At 40.3% G+C, this 9,604-nt stretch overlaps 1 protein-coding gene across 1 annotated transcript; it reads right to left on the bottom strand.

Annotated features, from left to right (window-relative positions):
- Positions 1–2,280: 2,280 nt before the first annotated feature.
- Positions 2,281–9,406, bottom strand: wu:fc46h12 (uncharacterized protein LOC568958 homolog). The gene is made up of 5 exons (XM_036597774.1): positions 9,290–9,406; positions 5,678–5,786; positions 5,472–5,591; positions 4,134–4,212; positions 2,281–3,499 (listed from the first exon to the last, which is right to left on the bottom strand). Exons 1-5 carry the CDS (start codon positions 9,385–9,387, stop codon positions 3,408–3,410), a joined length of 498 nt encoding a protein of 165 aa, XP_036453667.1. The 5' UTR covers positions 9,388–9,406; the 3' UTR covers positions 2,281–3,407.
- Positions 9,407–9,604: the final 198 nt, after the last annotated feature.

Raw genomic sequence — 9,604 nt, 5'->3', positions numbered from 1 at the left:
CATCTGCTGCTGCACGGTTTGTGTTGGTCATCCTGTAGTCCTTCATCAGTGGTCACAGGACGCTGCCCACAGGACGCTGTTGACTGGATATTTTTGGTTAATGGACTATTCTCAGTCCAGCAGTGACACTGAGGTGTTTAAAAACTCCAGCAGCACTGCTGTGTCTGATCCACTCAGACCAGCACAACACACACTAACATACCACCACCACATCAGTGTTACTGCAGTGCTGAGAATGACCCACCACCCAAATAGTACCTGCTCTGTGAGGGTCCATGGGGGTCCTGACCACTGAAGAACAGAGTAACAAAGTATACAGAGAAACAGATGGACTACAGTCTGTAATTGTAGAACTACAAAGTGCTCCTATATAGTAAGTGGAGCTGATAAAATGGACAACGAGAGTAGAAACAAGGAGGTGGTCATAATGTTATGCCTGATCGGTGTAAATATATCTATCCTTTGGCCTGATTGCATGTCTTTGGGAGGAAACCCATGCAGACACAGGACGAACATGCAAACTCTGGTTGCCCAACTGGGGAATCGAACCCAGGCCCTCCTTGCTGTAAGGCAACATTGCTTATCACCATGCCATATCAAACACTGTGGCTTTATAGTCTCTCATACTTACTTACATGTACAGGTGGAATAAACCTAAACTTTTCTGAATACTTATAAGTATAATCCAAGTATACTTAAGTATAATTTTGCTTAGTAAATCTCTGATAAGTACATAAAAGTAAACTGAAAGGATGCTCACTTATTTTAGCCTGAAAGATACACTACTAACACACTTGAATAAGCTGCTTTTTTGGGAGGGTAGTCAGTGTAACATTCTAAAAAATGGCACTGAACCAAACGTGCACCAGCACTGAGATTTGAATTGAGATTTGATTTGCTCGATTGTTCTCTCCCTCTCAGATTTCCCCGTGGTTGCAGCGATGCGGCTCAAGATCAAAACTTTTAGGGAGCTGAATTCAACATCAACCAACCAGATCTTGCAACAGCTTGTACAACAGGTATCTTAGTTTTAGCCGCTTTCTAGTCCTTCATGTTCATTTTTCTATTAAGATTTTAGGCTTTGTATCAAATTTATGATTTTTTTTTTCTTTTTAATGTAGTATCTACCGTACATCCCACCACAATACCTTCGCATAACTATACGAAGCATTAAGAAGGTATGAAGACCTCCATCAGCGTCACATCTGCTCTTCTGAAGCTCTCATCATCTGCAATTACAGTGATGTTTGGCGATGTTTATGTTAATATAACCTCCTTTCCCTTTTTAAATCATTCTTTGTTGAATTTTTTCTTGTCATGTACAGGATCTCCAAGTACTGTGTTGGTAAATCTCACAACATTTTTTGGGTAGAATTTCTACACAAACAAACATTAAAGATTTTGTATTTGTCTGTTCCACCAATTAAGATTTGTTTTGTTTCATTGACTCTCATATTACACAGTGGACCGTATTCAAAGCAGCAGTAAATAAAGGATGTGTTTCATCTACAAATGTAACAGTAGATACTCTAAAGGTGCTCATATTTGAGACATTGAGACAAACGTAATTTTAATGTTTTCTGTTTCTCCATTACAGGTGTTTACACTCCAAATGTGGTTTATTCATGCAATTTATTTTGGCGACAGTAAATTAATTTGAACACATATAACTGACGGTAACTTTCACACCAATCGTGATTTGTCGGACGGTGAAAATGCAACACTATATTTTGATTTTTGCAAACTTTCAGCAGCAACATGAACTCACAGACCAATCACAGTCGCCTCTGTTGTTGGCATGGTGACAACCAAGCTGACAAATTGGCTGGGAATGGGAAATTCAAAGCTTTCTGAAGAAAAAACTTTGGACGAATGTTTTTAAAAGTACTTCTCAAAAAAAACTTAAATAAAAGAATTCTTAAGACGTTTTTTCAAGACTAACATTTTTTCCTAACTTTTTTCTTAAGAATGAAGTTAAGAAAAAACACATTTAAGAAGATTTCCTTTCTTAAGACACGTTCAACCCCAGAATCTCCAGAAGAAGCTCAGATGGAGCTCAAACTGGGCTACAAGCATCAAGTTAACCAGCATGTTCACGCTACTTTCCTTTTTTTTTAAATTGGACCGTAGCCCAGTGTCCCTGTTTGCTCGTTCTGTGAGGAGTGAAGGAGATCTTATTTTCCCTTGAAGACAAATACTGAGTTGTGGGGATCCAGGCTGTGAACACTTAACGTTTCAGCTCCTGAATGAGTTGGAGAAACTTTTTTTTTGTTTTTTTTTTTGCTTTTCCAAAGTGTAAAACATCCTGTAGTGTCACCGTTCGCCCGTTTCATGAGATGCAAAGGAGCTTCTCTTAGATATCCGGCCCATCTTTTTGGGCAGTCCTGTCTGTTGTGTAGTTTTAATGTGAAAAATATTTTACATTTTTTATGTATTTTGTATTGTTTTTCTGCGTCACAGCATCGTTTATAAACAATTCAGCCAATAACGGAGTGCCAATGTGACTTCTTACTTAAAAGTCATTTTAAACAAGAATGAACAAACCTTCTTAACTTTCGATGTAAGTTAACTTTTCAAGTAATTTTATTTTCAAAACTTTGACACCATAGAAACGGCAGCTGAAAAATGTCAGTAATTTTAGTAAAGAACTGTAGCAATTATTAATTTTAGTGAAAGGAGGTTTTGTTAAACTTGCTGAATTTATCCTGACCACAAAGTAGAACAGCAAATATCAACATGATAGAAGTGACATGCATTTTATTTCAGTTATCTGTAATGCATCTTTCACAAATCTGTCAATAAAAAGCTTCCAAAAAAAGAAATGTGTTGATGTTTTATGGGGGATCTGGACTTCCTGTATGATTTACTTTGAGAGGTTTAGCTGTAACAGAGTTAAACCTCCCACCCCCCTGTGGAGGCTGCACTTTAGCCTGGTTAGAGTTCTTTACATGCTTCAAAACGGTGCTACATTACAGCCACCAAGAGGCCGATTAAAACAATACAGGTCTTTAAAGGGAATGTGGAGAAATGTGTCTGACTGCTGGTGAAATTCACTCATGAGGACACTATTACAACATGAAGAGGTGTTGAAAAGCATGTTCATCTTCAGGGGTCACCAGCCCTGCACCTGGACATCTACCTTCCTGCAGACTTCAGCTCCAACCCTAATCCACCTCGCTTGATCCGTCTAATTACTGCCTGTAGAAGAACTAGATCAGCTGAATGAGACGTGCAAGATTTGGGTTGGAGGTGAAACTTACTTGTTGACCGCTGTTCTACTTAAACCTGTCTGACTAAATAAAAACCTGAGTTACATGTTAACCTGTGTGCGGTTTCCCCCCCCCCACTTTCCCCTGTTTGCATGTGCACAGTTTGATGATGTTCAACATTTGGGTGACTGGACACAATCAATAGATGGTGCAGTTGGCGGTGAAGTAGTCCAGACAGATCCACTCATTGGTGTACTGCTTATAACCTTCAGCATCAACCAGTCCACTGCCTGCAGACCACGACACAGTGAGATCCAATGCATCACACACTTTATAAGGACAATGTCTGCACTGTGAGACACCACAGAAAACAAATAGAGGATAAATAACAGCTGACGAGAATGAAGTGCAGATTTATAGAACTGTACTGTTGAAGTCTTAGACACCTAAACAGTGTTTAGAACCGTTTATGGGGCAGTAATTGTGTTTCAGCTGGTAGAAACACATTGAAACAGTAGAATAGATTCAAATCAATGCAAATACGGTAAAAAGTATCAAGAATTTCTTGTTATGAAAAAAAAGTAGTTGACATCTTTTGAGCTTTGGTTCTAGATTCTTCCTCAATGTTTCCCGGCCAGCGCCAGGATGTGTTAAGTTCCATCACCAGCACACTTGATTTCATTTCCTCAAGCACTTATTAGCCAAACCAGGTACTGAATGATGACCACCCAATAACACTGGGCTGCCATGAGGAGAAAGTCAAACACTTTAACACACAAAATCACTTTATTGTATTAATATGATTGTATTTGTTTCTAATATTCGACCAAATAAACACTTACTCCCCAAATAAACAGCTCAAGTGGCTAAAACCCATTCAAACCTACTGCTATTTTCAGATCAAGAAACGGTCAAAGGTTTTACCTTCTATTAAGTTGTACAGAGTGCAGTAGTTGGTGCCGTTGTCTGCCAGCATGAACCACGACTCAGAGGTGGAAACGCCCTGTAAAAACAGAAGAACGAGTCTACTTAGTGCTGGAGCTGGACATTTCTGACCCCCACAACAATTCAATTATATCACAAAAACAATTCTTGAGGAAATGACATTGAAATCACAAGTGTAACTGGAGGAATTATTTACAGAGGACATTCAAGGGCAGCCTGGCCACTTCCTATTTCTCTCATTATATCAGAAACATAACTGTAGAGAGGGCGCCCCCTAGTGAGTGAATGGGGGTGAATGGAGTTAAGTGGCTAAAAACAAAAATGAAATAAGCTACTTGTTTCATTGAAGCTACTGAGTACTGATTGATTAGCATTACTGCTCCAGAGTGCTGATTGGTTAGCATTACTGCTCCTGAGTGCTGATTATTTAGCATTACTGCTACTGAGTGCTGATTATTTAGCATTACTGCTACTGAGTGATGATTGGTTAGCATTACTGCTCCTGAGTGCTGACTGGTTAGCATTACTGCTCCTGTGGGCTGATTAGTTAGCATTACTGCTCCTGAGTGCTGATTACTGCTCCTGAGTGCTGATTGGTTAGCATTACTGCTCCTGAGTGCTGATTGGTTGGCATTACTGATACTGAGTGCTGATTAGTTAGCATTACTGCTCCAGAGTGCTGATTGATTAGCATTACTGATACTGGGTGCTGCTACTGAGTGCTGATTGGTTAGCATTACTGCTACTGAGTGCTGATTGGTTAGCATTACCACTCCTGAGTGCTGACTATTTAGCATTACTGCTCCTGATGATGTATGTATGTATGTATGTATGTACTGAAAGCTGTTATACGCAATTGTGTGCCAAAGTTTGGTGAAAATCCATGTCTTGTTGATTTTCTAAGTGAAAATAAGTCAACACCCCCTCCAAAGCGAACACACCAAAATATGGCAATTTTCTGTACAATTTCTATTTTTTAACTTATTGGAAAAAAGGTAAAATATAAAATGTGCCATAACTTTTACACAGGCCACATTTTTGTTTCATTTCTGCATATTTTGAATTCAGCAAATACAGTGAGCGTGTATTAAAATGTGCAGACGTGTTCTTGTAGATGGTGTGTTCACTTATTTTCACTTGACTGTATATGACTGTATAGTTTAATATCAGTACAAATATCAGTGCAGTTGAATGCACTCCTGCTCGGTGCTTATAGGCTCAGTAGTCACTGATTTCTTGTGAGAAGAATGAAAGACACGGTTCTAAAAGGACACGGAGTCAAAGCTCTAGAGCTCTGGAGTCCGTTTGGTTTCTTACTGTAACTCTGCAGGCCAGGTCCTGCTCTGTGGGCCTCAGTGCGAAGCTCAGGTCCTCCACGTTGTCCCGGCGCCTGGACGTATGCTTGGCTGTGATGAGCAGCGGCCTGGCAGACACCAGCTGAAGGAGGCAGACAGAGGGAGAGGGAGGTGTTCACCAGTTCGCACCGTTGAGCGGCAGTGGGAGGTGGAGGAAGTGGCTCTTACCTCATACAGGCACTTCTCCCCTCCAGCAGTGCAGCCGGACTCGGTCCTCCAGGCCTTGATCTGATTCACCAGAGCCACAAAGACCTCCCGACACGGGATTCCGAACAGCCTGGCCATCACAGTGAAGGAGAGGGGGAGAGGTCAACAGAATGCAGGGTCCCACTTTCCTTGGGTAGCCCCCTACAGATTATCTGCAGATGCTGGGCTGAGTTCCCCAAAGCCATCTTAGCACAAAGTGCTAAGCATTTAAGTGCTCTTAAATGGTGGAGCGAGCATCACAGTGAACACTCTCTCTCTCTCAGGGGTGGTCTTGGCACTAGGCAAAAATAGGCCCACCATGAACATATAAATCAGATATACTGTCTGTGTTGCTGTTAAATATATTTTTTTTTATGCAGGTGATTTTGGAGCATTTCTGTTAGTGCATTTATCATGAAATTTGCAGAGCGACTCTACTAGAGTGGACAGTGAGTGGACACAGTGTTTAAAAACTCCAGCAGCACTGCTGTGTCTGATCTACTCGTACCAGGCAACACACACTAACACACCACCACCACGTCAGTGTTACTGCAGTGCTGAGAATGATCCACCACCCAAACAGTACCTGCTCTGTGAGGGTCCATGGGGTTCCTGACCGCTGAAGAACAGGGTAACAAAGTATGCAGAGAAACAGATGGACTACAGTCTGTAACTGTAGAACTACAAAGTGCTCCTATGTAGTAACTGGAGCTGATAAAATGGACAATGAGCGTAGAAACATGGAGGTGGACTTAATGAATTGGCTGGTCAGTGTCTGTAAAATCCATAGTTATCGTATTATTATTATTTGTATTCTAGTTTTAGTGATTTGTGACCAAATAAACAGCTTTTTAAATTTTGCACAGTACCATATGTACAGGACTTATAGGTGGGAGGAGCTTATAAAGTGGACAGCGAGTGGAAGTGAAAGAGGTGGGTGTTTCTCATAAAGAAGATAGGAAGTCTAACACAAGAAGTTATGCACAAGAAGTTATGCGCATATAGAGCCGTGTTAGTGAGTGGAGAGTCATATGATGCCATGTCTAATGCCATTTTGGCAAGAAAGCTCCCTTGACCCTTGACCTGGCGGTCAGTCATGTTTTTACTTAGTCTTGCATCAGAAGAATTCAGCAAATTGATTCGTCCGATAACCTTTCCAGATACAACAGCTAAAATCCAGTTAATAATGGGGCTGAATTTCGTCTTAAATTGTTTAAAGCCAGAGATTTGGAACGATAATCGTTCCCACTGTTTAGGAAATCGCTTTCCAGGAATTTTTCCCAGAGGGTCGTATTACAGATACACTCCATTTATCTGTGTTTCAGTCAGTCAGTAAGGGGTCACTAAGCTAAGGGTTATTTTGGGCCTTCTTATTCAGGGCCTTCTAGACAAAGCCTAATGATTTCTGGGACCTAAGAACGCATGTCTATAATTTTTAGTCATTTTTTTATTCAGTAGATGATTGTATTTAAACTATGACTGTCCAGTATTACAGCACTACTCTTGTTTCCTTGTAAAGTGTTGGATGAAAGCAAGGGATAAACTTTTGAAACAGCCAGCAAAAAATACGCCAATCGGGAACTGTTTTCTCTGCTGTATCTAGGTAGATATGACTAAGCGAGCTCTCCTATTGGTCAGGACTTCAGGAGCTGTAGAGAAGGCCTAAATCATTAGATTAACTATCAGCATAATTAGAAAGTGACAGAGGGATCAGCCAATCATGTTTTGATTTCCAGTAAATGGGACCAATTACGTGAGAAAAATGTCACTCTAGGCCTTCTGGAGGTTCTAGATACGGTGAGGATGAGGTGGGATTTTTCCTCATGTTTTCATCTTTTATGGTCCAAACTGAAGGGCTAGCTCTAATAGTCACAGTTCACCACAGAATTTTTATATGACCTTCCTCATATGACCACACGATGAGTCAAAACCAAGTTGTTGGGTTTCACTGCATTTTTCACTGCAAATGAACCCAGTTCAGAATTTCTGTTGCTTGTTTGTTGCGTCATAAACATAAGATTGAAGCTGTGGAAAATTGTTGCAGTCAGCAATTGTGGTCAGGCGACTGTGTAATAATTGTGATAGCCTTATCACAGAGTACACTCATCTTTCAAAGACCGTATGTAAGCAGTTTTATCTCAAAATGATTCTTATCAGTTTGATAACATCCTGACAAAGCTTTTCAAAATAAAAGCACACTATCTTTACGAGAAGCTGCAAAGCCTGGTGGTGTTTTTCAAACGTGAGGCTCTTTGGTTTTAGAACTGGCTTTGGTTACACATTATGAGTAGTGACTTGAGTAGACGTGATGGCATTGGTGTCCAGTTGTGGTGTAAGTCCACATCCGACACTGCAGTGTTACAAACGTCAGCAGCTAAAAAATAAACCTCACTGGCTTAATAGCCCAACTTTTCACTTTGCCAGAACCTCACTAATATTTTTAGGACATTTGAACAGTTTTCACATTTTTATATTTATATTTACAGATGAGGAAGCCTGGTGTTATTTTTTATGCTTTTATAAGCCTTGCAAATAAATCTGTTCAGTTTATAGATGGCTGATGTTACATTTTCAAGATCTACCACCTTGTAGAGTTTACAGTCCTAATCTATCATGGCTCCAGTTTTCATATGTACACAACAACCTTTATGACCTGGATCAACTGTGCACCAACCATCTACAACAGTCTCAATGCAATGTTAACCCTCTGTTGCAGGATGTTGCCTCAGGGCAACAAACTCATTTTCCTTGCTTTACAATAACATTGTACATATTTAAAGACAACGATAGGTTTAATGATGAAGGTAAGAGTTTGAGTAAGTCAATAAAAAGCATGTACTTGGTCATACGATCTCCTACTGGGCACATTTAAACCTCTTTTTTAACATTCACTATCAAATTTTTTGATTACATGAATTTGCAGCCATGTGTTTTTGTTGCCTAGAAGCAACAATGTGCAACAGTGGAATGGATTTAGCCAGTCACAAGCCAGGTCTCACCACTTCAGGGAACACGGCTCTAAATAATTTCTTCCCATTCTTGCACAATGTTGCCTCAAGGCAACATACTCCAAAAGGACCCCTGCACAGATAATTTCTTTTAAATGTTTTTGAATTTAATATTCGGGTCCTAAAAATATATCAAATCATATCACTTAATCTAATTTGCATCTAGGTTTATGTATATCGTCTTGTTATAACTTCAGAACAGCTGCAAAACCCTCTGTATTATAACATATTTATAATTCACGGAAGCCCTCAAGGGTCTCGGATTTGCATGTTTTGTTTTTTTTTTCACTCTATTTTTCAGTTGTTTTCAAGATATTTATGTCATTATTGCTAAAACAATGTCAGTTATGTTGTGCGAATGATACAAACAACTCAAGATCTGGAGAAAACAACATTCGTTTAGCCGTAGTAATGACAAATATCAAGTGATCTTGAGAAAACAAATGAAAATAACTTATCACTGAAAATGTAGTACAAAAAACGTGACTCGATGGTCCTTTAGGGCTTTCTAGACTTTCCCTTTGCTAATATGTTGTATTTCTCCCACTCAACCAAGATAAACGAATAAAAAATGCTGATAACTCACCAGATGACCTTGCACTCAGCGTGAAGTGGATCTGCTGCTGCCATCACCCAGAGCCCCAGCGCTACAGCTGTTAGCAACAGGCAGCTTTTCACACGCATGGTGGCCAGGATTCTTCTGATGAGGTTCTCCTGAGCAGTTCGATTAATGAGGAGATGCTGGGAGCCGGACTTTTGTAGACAAGTTCATACATATGGAATCAACACCGTCATGGCCGTCAGCGTGGGCCAATAGGAGGACAGCACAGTCAGTCACGGATCACGGTTTCATCAGCACCCCCCCACTCACTGTCCACTCTATTAGACTTGGGCCAACAAG

The sequence above is a fragment of the Colossoma macropomum genome, unplaced genomic scaffold, assembly GCF_904425465.1.
Source record: "Colossoma macropomum unplaced genomic scaffold, Colossoma_macropomum, whole genome shotgun sequence".
NCBI lineage: Eukaryota > Metazoa > Chordata > Actinopteri > Characiformes > Serrasalmidae > Colossoma > Colossoma macropomum.
The sequence above is the reverse complement of the archived record's forward strand: the minus strand, read 5'-3'. Positions and strand labels throughout refer to the sequence as shown.

What these genes read in the sequence shown, in the direction of transcription:
- wu:fc46h12 (XM_036597774.1), bottom strand. Translation starts at nt 9,387, where the DNA reads ATGCGTGTGAAAAGCTGCCTGTTGCTAACAGCTGTAGCGCTGGGGCTC. An exon ending in GCTGAGTGCAAGGTCATCTG is followed by an intron (nt 5,787 to 9,289) that starts GTGAGTTATCAG and finishes TGTGATGGCCAG; the next exon opens with GCTGTTCGGAATCCCGTGTC. An exon ending in TCTGTACAACTTAATAGAAG is followed by an intron (nt 3,500 to 4,133) that starts GTAAAACCTTTG and finishes CGTGGTCTGCAG; the next exon opens with GCAGTGGACTGGTTGATGCT.